General features: G+C 41.6%; 1 protein-coding gene across 2 annotated transcripts in view; it reads right to left on the reverse strand.

Moving 5' to 3' along the window:
• ARHGAP24 (Rho GTPase activating protein 24) overlaps positions 1–16,139 on the reverse strand; it is a 725,763-nt gene that overhangs the window by 398,335 nt on the left and 311,289 nt on the right. For both annotated transcript variants that reach the window (XM_077476404.1, XM_077476403.1), the window contains exon 3: positions 7,408–7,495. In XM_077476404.1, the coding sequence (XP_077332530.1) occupies positions 7,408–7,495 (88 nt within the window). The remainder of the gene's footprint in view (positions 1–7,407; positions 7,496–16,139) is intronic.

A 16,139-nucleotide genomic window follows, 5' to 3' on the forward strand; every position in this document is an offset into this window, starting at 1 on the left:
AAAGTGTGGCTTGCATTGGTTTTCAGCCCCCATTAGTCAATACTTTGTAGAACCACCTTTTGCTGCAATTACAGCTGCAAGTCTTTTTGGGTATGTCTATACTAGCTTTGCACATCTAGAGAGTGACATGTTTGCCCTTTCTTCTTTGCAAAATAGCTCAAGCTCTGTCAGATTGGATTGAGAGCGTCTGCGAACAGCAATTTTCAAGACTTGTCATAGATTCTTAATTGGATTTATGTCTGGACTTTGACTGGGCCATTCTAACATATGAATATGCTTTGATCTAAACCATTCCATTGTAGCTCTGGCTGTATCTGTAGGGTTATTGTCCTGCTGGAAGGTGAACCTCCACCCTAGTCTCAAGTCTTTTGCAGACTCTATTAGTTTTCTTTTAAGACTGCCCTGTATTTGGCTCCCCAAATCTATCTTCCCATCAACCTTGACCAGCTTCCCTGTCTCTGCTGAAGAAGAGCATCCCCGCAACATGATACTGCCACCAACCTGGTTCATGCTGGGGATGGCGTGTTCAGGTTGATGTGCAGTGTTAGTTTTCTGCCACACATAGCATTTTGCTTCAGGCCAAAAAGTAAAATTTTGGTCTCATCTGACCAGAGCACTTTCTTCCATGTGTTTGCTGTGTCTCCACATGGCTTCGTGCAAACTGCAAACGGGACTTATTGTGGCTTTCTTTCAACAATTGTTTTCTTCTTGCCACTCTTTCGTAAAAGGCCAGAGTGAAGTGCACAACTAATAGCTGCCCTGTGAACAGATTCTTCCACCTGAGCTGTGGATCTCTGCAGCTCCTCCAGGGTTACCATGGGCCTCTTGGCTGCTTCTCTGGTTAATGCTCTCCTTGACTGGCCTGTCAGTTTAGGTGGATGGACGTGCCATGGTAGGTTTGCAGTTGTGCCACACTCTTTCCATTTTCGGCTGAAGAACAGTGCTCAGTCAGCTGTTCAAAGCTTGCGATATTGTTTTCCAACCTAATCCTGCTTTAAACTTCTCCACAAGTTTATCCCTGACCTATCTAGTATGTTCCTTGGCCTTCATGATGCTACTTGTTCACTAAGGTTCTCCAACAAACCTCTGAGGACTTCACAGAACAGCTGTGTTTATGTAGATGTTGGTTAACTACGACAAAAGGAAGGTACGCGCAGTTTTGATTGACAAATAGCTCTGCAATTTTTTTTATAGATAGACCCATAAGCCCCATGCAAAGTAATAGAAAAAAAGAAAGTAAAATGTTAAGCGGGTTCATTTGGGAATTAAGAAAAAAAGCCATAATTTTAAAGAGGAAGTAAACCCTGATGTATTTTACTACCTCTGTCGTTCTCTGTAAAGTAAAAGCATAACGGGCTAGCATGCGATTGCCCATTATGTGGCACTCACCTGCAATTGAAGCCTGTGCTGTCCCCGTGTGGAAGCATCCATCTTCTGCCCTCTTCCCTCCAGGTCCATGGACTCCGGCTCTGTGCATGCACTGGAGTCATCAGTCATAGCACATACGAGTGAAGAAACGGCACGGAGGTCCATTTCTTTACAGTGCATGCGCCAATGACATCATCAGCGCACTACAAGGTAAATAGCTCCTAAACGGAGCACGTTTACGAGATATTTCCACTACCTATAGGTAAGCCTTATTCTAGAAATGAAGGGGAGGCGGTTTTCAGTCGCTTTACAGACGTTATTTCTAGCGCTCAAATGCCTGAAAACCACCTCAGTGTGAAAGGGGTCTTAAGCCTCGTACACACTATCAGATTGTCTGCTGAGTTATTCCTTCAGATTTATCAAAACCATGTAGTAGAAGGGCATGCCTGATTGCAAACACATTGAAACTCCTAAGGTTTGACCTCATATTATATGGTTTTGGTAAATCTGAAGGGAAAACTCAGCAGACAATCTGATAGTGTGTACGGGGCTTTAGAGTGCTCCCACTCTGGATGAAGGACCACAGAGGGCACCTTTAGACAGAAGCATTGTCAGTTTGGGGGAGGGAAGTGTTAGATGGACTAACAGATTTAAATACACTAACAAACTGAAGCCAAGAGCTAGCTAACACTTTATAGGCAGTTACAGCAAACATTTTTTTTCCTTTTGGGATATATGTTTTACATAAATATTAGATAAATAAAGTCTGATTATTGTAAGCACCCCTGCTAGTGTTACATGGTTTGTCTCATCCCTGTAAACTGATACATTCTGCTGGAGAGCTTGTTCTATGAAAAACAACAGGCTTCCTGGCTGGATCGCTACAGGAAAATAGAAGGAAGAAAGCCTAAAAAAAGAAAGTAATGCAGCCATCACATCTAAGAAAGGACAAGCTGCAATATAATAAATGTTTGCTTTTGGGTTTATTACCACCCTGAAACTGATAAGCTCCTTTCAAAGGGATTGTATAATATTTACTATTTTAGCCTGGACACAATGCTGAAATAACAATCAAATAAAAATGTATTTATAAAGTATATGAAAAGCTGTAGGCAGCCATTTAATTGAATATTGATCATCATCTTGGTCTCAGTTGTCATTAATATCACATAATGTTTTCAAACTCTTGGGAAAACTGTTTATCTTCTAAATCATATTATCACGGTTGTGGCATTGTTCATATTATCCTTGATGAGCAAGTGAGATAAAATATAGTGATGATGAGAAGAGGGTATTTAGGGTATTTCAATATCAGATTGTGCCCAGATAAATCCAAAGAACGCTTGCGGTGCATTAGGAAAAGTCCTTCAAGCAGCATCTTTGGGGCGGTTTGAGAGTGCTGTATTTAGCACTCCCAAAATGCCCCGTCCATTGAAATGAATAGGTAGCTCTCCCAAAGCACCTAAAAAGTGATTCAGAAGTTCTGCAACACAGGTGCTTTTAACCCCTTCCTGCTAAAGTGCTGAAACGGCCGCCGCCGCAGTGTGAAAGAAGTCTAATACAGGCGTGTAATGCCCCATACACACGGTCGGATTTTCAGATGGAAAATGTGTGATCAGATCATGATGTCGGAAAATCCGACCGTGTGTGGGCTCCATCTGACTTTTTCTGTCAGATTTTACGACGCACAAAGTTTGAGAGCTGGATCTAAAATCTTTCGACAACAAAATCCTATCACATAAATTCCGATTGTGTGTAGACAATTCCGACGGACAACTTGCCACGCATGCTCAGAATAAACTAAGAATGAAAGCTATTGGCTACCGGCCCCTTTATAGTCCCGATGTACGTGTTTGACGTCACCTCGTTCAGAACGATAGGAAATTGCGACAACTTTGTGCGACCGTGTGTATGCAAGACAAGTTTGGGCCAATATCCTTCGGAAAAAATCAGACGGATTTTGTGGCCGGATATCCGACCGCGTGTATGGGGCATTACTGGCCAAATTACTAGGTGAAAGAAGCTTAGAAAAGAAAATGAATGCAGCCACCACTTCTAACGATTGATAAGTGGAAATATGTTACATTTTTGTTTTTAATACTGCTTTAAGTGTGTCATTTACGAATAAAATTATACTTAACACTTAGCATGAAAGATACATTTAAGGTCATTTGGCCGGTGTAGTCAACAACACAGTGATCAATACTTTTGTTGTCTCTCTTGACAGTAAGGCTATAATTCCTAACCTGAAAACAGTATCTCATTAGTAGTGCATATAAATAATGGGTAAACATTGTGACCACGGCAATCTCTGTAAAAATCATTGGGTAAATATAGCTGTTACTGTATCCTCATTTATTGTAGCATGAATAAATAGGCCTGCAGCATTCTAAAAGCAGCAATCTGCAAGTCATGAAATCTTTTTATACTGTTGCTCCAGATAGCTGCAATCAGAGTTGATCCTTCATGCAATGAATACCAAAAACAACTTATAAATTGTATTGTTACCGTGTATTGCGTTTATTCATACTGGATAAAGAGATTTGGTTTATGCTGAATATAATTTTCTTCTTTTAGTATATGCTAGTAAAGCCAGACGGCAATCTAGACAAAATAAAGCTCCACAGCAATGCTATTGTAGCCTAATTTTAACTGGATGTTGTTTGTCGCTCATTGATTGGAAATCTATCTAACAAGGACACAGACTAAAACAAAAAACATTTTTAGCAGAGTAGGTAAGAGTAATGTCTGAAAATGTTTTTTTTTTAATCACTGTCTGTGCCTTCCATGAGCCATGAGCCTGTGATAAAACATATCTGCCAGCTCCACTCTTTGTAACTGTTTATTCCAGAATAACACTGTCTAGCTGTTCCTGAACCCCATACCCCAACCAGGGTTCCCAGGCTCATCTGCTTCTCCTGGGAACCCACATCTGATTGAAACTGGTGCAAAACTGAGACTGGGTGCCATTTGTTTCCTGGTTCTTTCTGCTTACTGTGAACCAGGAAGTGCTCAACTCAGGGGCGGCTCTCCTCCTATATGGTTAATGGATAGATTCATGCATAGCTTGGCTGCAGCGGCCACCCCCTATTCATGCATCCGACCCCTTTCAGGACGCCGGGCGCATGAATTACAGTGGCAGGGGTGTTTTTCGAAGCACCTGATTAGAGCCATAGGCTCTAATAGGCTTCAAAATAGCGTGGACTTGGAGTGCTGAGTATTAAACTTGGAGCCCACCCAGGTTACGGTTGGAGCCCACTCAGGTGTGTTATAAAAGCAAATAAATTTTCTTCAATCAGGAAGAGCAGGTCTGATACCCATTTCCTGATTGGCTTAAAGGTCAGGCGATTCTATTGGACTCCTAGGCCTAGGAGGAGGGGGATGCACAGTGGAAAGTGCCGTAATCCACACCACAGAAGGAGGAAGAAACTCGCCGGGCACGCTGGGGTAAGTGTGGGCTTTTATGTCCCGCCTGTCCTCTGGGGGGGTTACCGCTGCCGACGACTGACCAGGGGGGTGGCTATTTGCCACCCCCCCAAAAGAAAGAAAACACCAGCCACCACTGGCTCAACTGAGCAATACTGGTTCGCTGTCAAGTACTTGTAGTGATTGTAGGATAAGCTTGGGATCAGAGCAGGGGATGTGCCAGGCATCTAAAAAGGCCCAAGTGGCTTTATAAAGAGAACCTGTCACCTACACAATATTTTCACATAGGTAGCATGTCACCCTGCTTATTATAGTAATAATGTCAAGAGGGATTGAGAGATTCAGGGTCCTTTGTTCTCTGGTAACAGCATTGTGCAAGCATTGTGCAAGAAAAGCAAAAACAAAGTACATTGGCACAACAGTTAGGGTTCTATGAGGCTAATTTCAGTTTTTATCTGTTGCCTTTTGCAGTGCAAATGTAATATTATGTTACCTGCCCCCCCCCCCCCCTTACTGTTAAATGGGGCTTTCAGATTTTGATAAGCCCTCCCTGCCCACAGACCCCTACAATCACTAGGACAGAGTTGTGTGGAACAGGCCCCTGTCCATACCAATATGGGGATATAGTGCTTTGCCAGGGGCCCTGGCAAGGTACCCCTCATGTTAAGGGCATGTGGTTTAGTATAGTTTGGGAGGGAGGAAACATACTCAAATAAAATTCTGGTATAAATTGGGTGGGGGGGGGACTCTGCTTGTTTTTCTTATTTTTTGAGTGGGGTTCACCCTTAAAGTGGTTGTACACCCTTACAAACCACTTTGACCTACAGATAAGCCTAGATTAAGGCTTACCTGTAGGTCCAAGAAATATCTCTTAAACCTACACTGTTTAGGAGATATTTACAAAAAGATAGGCACAGCTGTCTACGGCGCACTGAGCACGCTGCTCGTAACAGCTCCCGTACGCATGAGCGGGAGTGACGTCATCATGGCTCCGACGAATCACAGTGCCGGAGCAGCGAGACCCGGAAGTCACTCTGGGATACATGGCAGCAGTGAAGATAAAGGAGGAGAACTGCTTCGGGGCTTCGTTCTCAGGTAAGTTATTCATAATGAGCTAGTATGCTATGCAACCTTGCAGGTTGCATTTAAAAGTAGTAGTAGTAATACCACTGCTAAATGTCTCTCTTCCCACTGCAGTTGGTGGTTTACCTGGTCAAACACTAATTCGTTTGGCAATTCACACAGGAATCACTCTATATATTTGTATTTCGCAGAGGTCTCCCTCTTGTCATTTCCCCTTCTTGTTGAATGTTCTTAGCTTATAGTGTTAGGCTATTTTCTCTATTGAATGTTTTTTAACTTTTCTGGTTGAATGTTCTTCAGACTATTTTCTCTTAGGATCGAATGTTAGGGGACATTACATTCGTTCGGCAAAAGGTAACAAATAGAAGCTGAGATTACATACATATTACAAACATTACAGGTATTATTCATGATTTTTCCATGAATGCTCAGACATACACAAAGCAATTTTTTAAAACTATAGAAACCTTAGTGTTCATAACTATTTCAAAGTTGCCACTTTGAACTACAGGCATACCCCGCTTTACGTACCATCACTTTACGTACACTCGCAAGTACGGACACATTGGTGTCTATGGAAAATCTTGGTCAGCTTGACATGGCATTGCTCCCGGTTTTTAACGTTGGCATCTATGGAAAATCGTGGTCAGTTTGACATGGCACTGCTCTCAGTTTATCTGATTTTGGGGTTGGCCAGCTTGCCTAAGTAATCAGTTATGCCTCTAAATGACTATTGCAATGCAGTACAAGCATTGAGAAGTGAAAAAGGGTATTGCTTCACTCTAAATACATTTTTGTTTTACATACATGCTCTGATCCCATTGTGTACTTAAAAGTGGGGTATGCCTGTATTGTGTATTATTCACATTATGTCTTCAAATAAGATGTGATATATACATAGTTTACACTATGATACTACACTCTACATAATAAGCAAGGACACACCCAGGGGATAATACGTTTTTCTGCTTTCCTCCCTCAGCAGCTCAGAGAGGCCACACATGATGAGGCAGAGAGCTGGGTAAGAGGTTTGCAGGCAGGTGAAAGGCCATCCACTGTCAGAACCGGCATGTGGGCAGCCAGGACCCTAATCGCACGCAGCTTCTCCAGAAGAACCAGGAACTGTGGGGAGCTACTCCCTGATGGCTACCAAAGGACTGCAATTCCTGCAGCTAGACTATATTGTACTATGCAGTTACATGTTACACTGATGTTGCCACATGAAAATTGTCATATATAGCCCATCTTTTTGCCATCCTGAACCTGTTTTGCATTATTGCTTCTAATATTACACCTGTTTAGTAAAATGCAAGTTCCGATTACACCAGGTCTGATTGTTCAGACCTATACTGTTAAAGATGATGTCTTTCACATGTTCCATATATCTGGGAAACATAACATCGATTACATTTGCCCTTAAATCAGTGCAAGACAAAATATGGAAGCAAGCAGGTATTAGGGAAAATATGCATGTATAAACTCAAAAGTTCAGTCAAACAACATGTATGCATAACTAAAATTAAATCTTACCTGGAACAACTTCAAATAAGAATTTCCCTGGACTGTCTTCATTGCATGGATGCTCCACCACTCTGTTTCCAGGCAGAAAGATGGTACCCTGGAAAATTGAAATGATTCTGTTAAGATGTATGTTTACTGTCAAAATAATTGGTTTGGTTTTGGGTTTATCACTTTTAGGTTAATGCAAAAAGATACTACATGTATCCGCAGGTTCTTAATAAGCTGTGCATTATTGTATTTACAGATTGATAGACATTTTTCCAACCAATTTGAGAGGTCCGTGGAGACAGTCAGGCAGGGCCACCAAAGCATCTTCTGCTGGGCCTCGCTATGTAATCATATTGTATCTGGTGTCTCAGTGATCTCCAGATGTTTACCTTCCACTACAAACTAGTGGGTGTGTGTCCAATACTAGTTGCTACAGTCCTATTAGTTAAGATGGGACCTGTCTGGTCCTTCATTGAATAGTCTACTGCTGGTTATCCAGAAATATAACCACCACCCTATGCCACGCCACTTCTAATGAGGTACAAGCAGCATGTATGCAGACTAGAAAAAATAAAACAATAGCACCTTAAAATGTATACAGTACCTTTCAATTGAAACTGTGAGATTTGAAAGATTAGATCCCTAGACGTTTATAGAACTGAGCTGAAACACCATATAGGTCACTTACTTTCTAATAGATTTGAAGTGTCTTGATAATCTTTGAGACTATAAACTTAAAACTGTGTAAAATGTTAAACTATAGTATGTAAAGGTGTCTTGTTTCCTAATTGTGGACTTGTGCCTACAACTGTATAACAAGCTACAAAATAAGTAAAAAAAGGAAGCCAGGAATGCCACTTTATCTTACTCAGCCTTTTATATAAGTAGGAGAATGGATTGTGGGTATGTGAATTATAAAACTGTTACTGAGAAAGTTAATAAAACCAACCAAAAGATGTGTTTTCCACAGATGGTCCTCATTATACCTTGTTCATTATAAAAGCCACATAAAAAAGTGAATAAATATACAGTATATACGATATATGCTGGCAAAACAAATATTGCCTAAATACAATAACCATGTGTATTCTTATCTGAATATTTGGATGCTTTGTGTAGGTTAGGATGGGGACTTCTATAATTTTATCTACGGGGTCTTTAAACACCAAGATGTCATTGACAGAGACAGGCAAAGTTTTGTTCAGATTTGAAATGGCCAGATCCACTATAGGGACAGCCTGCTTTTTAAAGTAGAAGTTCAGCCTAAAATGAACTAACTCTAAACCTACTGGCAGCCACATTCTAAGACTAATCTATCTAACCCTGTAAAGCAGAAATTGATATACATACCTTTTCTGCAGCTGTGTTGAAGACAGAGCTGAAAATGGCTGGGAAATGCCTGGGAAGTGACGTCACCCATAGACTTACTATGGGGCTTGCATTGTCGGCTGCACACTCCTACACAAAGAAGCCACTGCTGACAGTTCAGCTTGGGATTGGACCGGATCAGCTGCAGAAAAGGTATGTATAGCAATTTTTGCTTCACAGGGTTAGATAGATGAGTCTTAGAATGAGGCTGCCAGTAGATTTTGAGTCAGATAGTTTTAGGCTGAACTTCTATTTAAAGGAACTCCCCTCAAGACCCCCCCCCCCCATAGGATATTGTTGAGGAAGATGCTCCAGGGAAGTAAAGATCTTTTCAGGATTAGGCCAATCACTATACAAAACAGGTTGCAATAGTGAGTGTACAGGAATGTTTTAACAGGATGGGGACTTTTAAGAGAACCCTGCTGGAAACCTTAGGTATGATTGACACGGGTTGCTCCAGGTTTAGCAACATTTGTACTGTGTCAATAAGAACCAAAATGGTATCCTTAAGTTTTGGAGTTATGTTAGAAAACTGTGACTTCTTATGTACCAAGTCATCATACACAGATAAGGTATATTCTTCTTCATCCTTGAGCAGAAGTAGCTGCAGCCAGAGGGAAATGTGTGGCTAAAGGTTTCTCCATAAATGCAGACATACCAATTCTTATGTGGATAACAAAGAGCAGGGAGCCACTCTTGAAGGGGTTAAAGAGGACTCTGCGAAGTTTTGCAACTCTAGAAGAGGACAATGGCTGCTAGTGTCAGGTCCTTTAGGTGGTAAACTACTACTACCGAACTGTTAGCAAAACCCTCAAATAGTGATAGCTATTATTCTCAGAAGGGTGGCAGCTCAAAAAAGATTAGGGACACAGTGATGGTCTGGAAGCATGACAGTGCACTAAACAGGCCATCTCCACATGCCAAATAAACTTCGCCCCTCTGGAGAGTATACACCTGCATGAGTTTTCAGAGACAGGGTTCTATCAGATGGGTGTATCACAGCCCTGACCTGTAGCTAACTCAGACATTACACAAAGAATGTCTAGGAGGGCACCAAACACAGAGTCCAATGTTCAGAGGGCACATTACAGGCTGGCCCCACTTCTTCTGGACACATGTAAGGCTATGCCAAGGATAAGCCAATCCGGAAAGCTGCAAAATGAGTTCCACTGGTAGAAAAAAGGTAAGAAGTAGTTTACTTCTCTCAGAGGAGTGAAGATGTCTGGTTCCCGAGGACACTAGCAAAGAACTGAGGGAGGATGAGCATGTAAGGGGATATACTTGGCTGTCCTGTTTGCTAGTATCCATTCTTCTAAAGGCAGTAACATAACCCGGTGTATCACAATACTTTATCCTGTGTCCATTATTGCATGACTAAACAAGGTATTTTGTTACTGCCTCACTCCATCATATCTATTTCTTCTGACCCGTGTCACCTGGACAGAAAGTAAGGGGGTCACATGGGGTCCCAATAAGTACAATACATATTTCTGTATGAGGTTCCAGCTAAAGTTCATGCTACAAAAAGTTTGGGCAATCGGGCATCAAGTAATTATCATTCTTTCCTAAAACCCAGTAACATACTGTTTAACTGAAGAGTCATTACCCTAATTTTCTGTAATAAACCTTAGTTCCCCTGTCACTCATAGCACAAAGACTATGATTCAAATACATAGTACAGCATTTCTCAGAAGTAGGAGAACTGGTTTACATTTTAGCATTTGTTACATCTTGAATGTCGTGGCATTGGTCATGCGGTCTCTACCAATGGGAAGGAATGATGTTTGGACAAAGCAGCTGATTGGCCAGTTCTGCCTAGGTATCAGTTCATCCACTCTTATTGGTGAAGTTCATGGGGTTGATTTACTAAAACTGGAGAGTCAAGAATCTGGTGCAACTCCAATCAGCTTCCATTTTTTTTTGTCAAAGCTTATTTGAAAAAGCTGAAGTTAGAAGCTGATTGACTACCATGCACAGTTGCACCAGATTTTGCACTTACCAGTTTTAAAGTAAATCAACCCCCCATGTGACCAATGCTGCAGCACTGGTAGTGCAACCATCCATCCAGAGCACACTTTTCTGCAGGAATGATCTTTATGATTTCATTGGGGCAGGAAGAACTAGACGTTGATAGGAATTTGAATCGCTTTATCATGTAATATAATCTATAGTGTTACTGATGCGTTTAAGTATAACACCATGTTAACAGGAAAGAAGAATGCAATCAGCTATAATATTTTATTAAAGTACATATGCTTTATATGCTAAAGCCTTAGCTCCACTGGGGATTAAACACATGCTATTAGATGAATGAAAATATAGCAGCCACTTCCATATGGATGGTTTGTATGTTTTCTAACTCCGTGACAGAAATCACAGCATGATGCATTTATTTCCAGCAGGCACAGAAGAGTGTGTAATGCTGATCCCACATGGGAGCAGCTGTGACTTTATCAAAGAGTGACAATTTGCAGCTATAGTCCAGGTTCACAAGTCAAGGATAGTTCCCAGGCCCTGCCAAAACAGCTTGGGATGTGGAACTCTTCCCAGAAATACATATAAATGCAGCAAATTGATCAAATAAGTGATTAATCCACCTATGCTGATTGTTGGAAAATGACAAACCATGCTGCTTTAGAGGAGAGACAACAGAATAAAACATTAATACCTATAAAACCCAGTATACTCTATATATTACATATATTTAATTGTACTTTTCCACATATTAAAACTGTGAAGTCACAGAAATCAATAAGCAGTCAGATAGACAGTGTGCTAATAACCTTCATTTCATAGTCTTGCTTCACTTTCCTACCACAGAAGTTGTGCAGGGCATATAAACATGACTGTACATTCCAGAAAAGGGACCAACATTAGACCAAGCTTACTTATTAATCATCAACCTGGTCACGCATGCCCCCTCCCTGTCTCTGCAATAAAAGTCTGTTTAAGGACACTGTTAATGATGTGGGTGGCTGCTACTCAGGTATGATGATTTCAGTGAGTCAGTGATATTAAAGTGGTTGTAAACCCACTTGTTAGACTTCTGAAGCCTAGAATAAGGCTTGCCTATAGGTAGTGGAAATATCTCCTAAACGTGCACCGTTTAGGAGATATTTCACTTGTAGCCTGCCGAAAATTCTTACAGCGCATGTGCTGGGAAGAAACAAAACTAAGTGCCGTTTCTTCCCTAGCCTGTGCCGTTAGTCGCGGCTCCCGCGTGCATGCATGGGAGTGACATCACGCGGCTCCGGTGAATCACAGAGCCAGAGTCCGTGACTCGGAAGGAAGAGGACCAGAAGATGGACGCTGCCCACACAGGTGACATCGCTGGATTCTTTTGCAGGTAAGTGGCACATAATGGGCTAGTATGCGATGCAAATTAATCCATTATGCTTTTCATTTGCAGGCTGCAACAGCGAGCAAAAGAGGAAGTAAAACCCATCAGGATTTTGGGCTTCTCTAGGTGGCTAAGCTGCGAAAAAGTCTCACACACATGGTATCCCGTAGTCAGTAGTAGTATCTGAAAGTGTTTATAAATGTATTTGTAATGCCGCGCACACACGGATCAGACTATCCGGCGGACTTAGTCTGGCGGGCAAACCACCGTAAAGTCCGAACGAGCAGACCTGCCCACACACGGGACTTTTCCGGCGGACTTCCGCCGGACTATCCACCGTATAGTCCACCGGACTATACGCCGTACTTTTGAAATGAACGGACTTGCCCACACATGGAGGAAAGTCCGTTCATTTTGAATGCGGCTCCAGGTAGCCGGGACTAGCAAAGGAAGTCAATGTAGCCGCCTTCGGTGGCGAGATTGACACGTCGCTGGCCCCGTCACCTGGTATTGACAAAAAGGGGATGCTGGGACTGTGACATCATAATGGGCGGGGACATCACCCGGCGATGTTCCTATATAAGTCGCCGCACGCCACGTCCCTGGCATTGCAACCAGAGAGCGCATCGAGTCAACATCTCAAGGAAGAAGAACAAGAAGAACAAGAAGAGAAGGCGGCGGCGATAGAAGACCGGGCCACCGCTTGTAAAAGAGCTGGAAGAAGGCACGGAGGCCCGGCAAGAAGAACCGAAGAGGGGGACAAGACCCCTGAAGAGGGGGGCAAGACCCCCGAAGTCAGAACAAGACCCCCGGGCGGCGACAGCGACGAAGAAGAAAGCCAAGCACCTCCGCTAGTAAAAGAGCTAGTAAAAGAGCAGAAGATAGCAGAGGAGCCCGGCGAGAAGACCCCCCAAGATGGAAGAAGACCCCTGGAGCTGTGCAATAAATTATTTTTAACCCTTGTGTGTTGTGTTTTATTTACATTTTTTTCACAGGTGAATGGGTAGGGGTACATTGTACCCCATACTCATTCACATAGGGTGGGGGGCCGGTATTATTAAAGGGGGCTCCCGGATTCCGATGAGCCCCCCGACCGCAGACTCCAGCAACCAATGGCCATGGTTGTCGGGAAGAGGCCCTTGTCCTCATCAACATGGGAACAAGGTGCTTTGGGGTGGGGGGCGTGTGGCACCCCCCATGTTGAGGGCACGTGGCCTGGTGTGGCTCAGGAGGGGGGCGCTCGTTGTCCCCACCCCTTTCCTGACCGGCCGGGTTGCGTGCTCGGATAAGGGTCTGATATGGACCTAGGGGGGACCCCCACACCGTTTTTTCGGCGTAGGGCTTCCCCTTTAAGTCCATACCAGATGACGGGGCCAGCGACGTGTCAATCTCGCCGCCGAAGGAACTTCCTTCGCTAGTCCCGACTACCTGGAGCCGCACTCAAAATGAACTGACTTTTCTCCGTGCAGGAAAAGTCCGTTCATTTCAAAAGTACGGCGAACTAGCACATACACAGCCGTATTGTCCTCCGGACTGCGAGTCCGGCGGACAATTTTTGAGTCAAAACTACTTTCTAAGACTTTTGGGTAAAAAAAGTCCGCCGGAGCCCACACAAGGGGGGTCTTTTCTGCCAGATAATTTGATTGTGTGTACGCGGCATGAGTTTGTTTCTGTTTTTTTTTTTTTTTAAACAAAACATTTTTCTTAGTTTCTGTTTGAAAACGGCTTTTCAAATGAAAAATCTTTCTTCATAAATTTAAGCCAACATATATTAGACTACTTTTCTTTGGTGAAAGAAAACAAATAGGTTTATAATATTTAGTCTGTTTGAAAGTTTCAGATTCTACAAAAAGTGATGTATGCAACATTAATTTGAAAATTGATCATTGCTAATGTTCTGACTGCCTATCTCTGTTCTTGAGGCCCTCAAATGCCAGGACAGTACAAATATGGCCAAAATGGACCCCTTTTTGGAAGGTAGACAGTCCAATGTATCTAGTAAGGGGTATGAGTTTTTTGATTTTGCAGTTTGTTTGCCAGTATCCTTTGGAACATTATAAAAGTATGACCTTTCAGTGGTGATTAAATACCACCAAAAGAAAGCTCTATCTGTCTATCTGTATTTGTCTTAACTATTTATAACATTAATTTGTGTACAATGTTGAGTAATTGTCATTCAAAGTGTGAGGGTGCTAAAAACTGAAAAATGGTCTGGACTGGAAGGAGATTTAACATGCTGGTCTTCAAGTGGTTAAAAAAGTAGAAAAAAAGTAGAATAGAAAGTGACTAAGTGAATAAACCTGAAATCAAGCTCGGATTATATATGTGTGAAGTACACAACAAGGCCTTGAACTCACTAGGGCTGCTCCCTTCTACATAATTGATTTTGGATAGCAATATATCTTCTAAAACTATAGTAAAATTACCCGTTGACAGTATACTGTATTGTTTTATTCTACTCAAGTGAAAGAGTACTTTAAATGCTTTATGTATTTTAGTTTCTTAGCAGTTTTCCCTGCCCTTATAATTGATTATCTATCTAGGTTATATTATTTTCAAACAATGTGCAAGGAACACAAAGTGATAAAATAACATAGTAGTAATTGTTTTGGACCTCTGGTATTTTAAAGTAGAACTATAGGCAAAACTTTTTTTTTTTATTTTGGATTGAGCAAGGGAGGGTTATAACCCCTGTGAGATTTTTTTTTTTCACCATCTGTGTCCCAATGCGGAGATTTCCTTTCACTTTCTGTCCCATAGCCAAACAGGAAGTGAGAGGAAATCCCTGAAAATGAAGGGAATTTCTTGGGGAGCTCCAGGTCACCAGAACTAGTGTCCAAATGTTTCTCCTCCATTACTTTTCTGGGGACAGCCCAAAATGTAAGATTTTCTTTCACTTTCGATGATAATGGTAAACAGGACAAATAGATTGGCTGAATCTCCTTAATGGTAGCACAGACAACAATAAAAACTGATAAGCATTCTAATCCCTCTTCACTTTATCCAAAACTGAAAAAATATTATTTTTTTCCGTTTAGTTACACTTTAACTATGAATAGGTTAAGCAAAGTAAAGATATAGGTAAACTTTTAAAATCCTTTAAAAGTCAAACATCTGGGAAAGTTAGTCACTTTTTTAGATTTACATTTTTTTATAGTGTGTTTTATTTTATTTTAAGCAAATACCTGTAGTATTAGGAGTTCATGGTTATATTAAATTTTGTAATTTATAGTCAGTGATTATTTCTATTGCTAGACAATCAACAGAACAGTTTGGGATCAGATATTTTAATTGCAGATTACAAATAAAGAATGAGTCATGCCAACAATTACAAATAACTGGCTCTAGGGAAGTCTGGCTGTCTAAATTTAGTTATCACTCTTTCCATTCACCAGTGTTACAAAGTTACACAGTACAGTTGTTCTGGTCACAACAGATGGCTGGATTCTGGGTTTGGCAGCTATGCCAAGTCCAAGACAGATGCAGTTATTATGGCAGGTGGTTTGATATACATTTGCAGAGAACACAATTTCCACAAAGTTTTGATCAATAGAAGGTTTAACTTCATTTGATGATTTCGGAAATATTTATTACTAGCATTTTCATGTACAATATATGAATGAAATCAACTGTATTGTTACAAATTGGCATCTCAACAAGACCAGGATGTATTTACCATAATGACACTTGTGGGCCAGTGGCCAAGGCACCAAACCTAGTAAGGAAGTACTGTAGCAAGCCACAAAATTTGCAGATTATTTTGTTTTTCCTCTTTTTTTGTCCATGTTCAGACAACCTGAAACCATCTCTTTCACTCACTTGGTGATCTGCACAGTTGAAAAATAGTTCAGCATATAAAGCAGATTTTTTTTTGTAACGCTAATGTTTATTTAAGAAAAAGTAAAATACAATATAAATGGAAGACTTGAAATAGGACAGTGGACCTTTAACTGCTTCCCGTCTGCCCTTATTGTAAAATGACGGTCGGGCGGGACCACTCTTGTTCTAGGAGGACAGCATATGACGACCTCCCTTCTTTGCAGGC

Source organism: Lithobates pipiens, unplaced genomic scaffold (assembly GCF_037356315.1).
Source record: "Lithobates pipiens isolate NorthernLeopardFrog02 unplaced genomic scaffold, aLitPip1_a1.2 Scaffold_13, whole genome shotgun sequence".
NCBI lineage: Eukaryota > Metazoa > Chordata > Amphibia > Anura > Ranidae > Lithobates > Lithobates pipiens.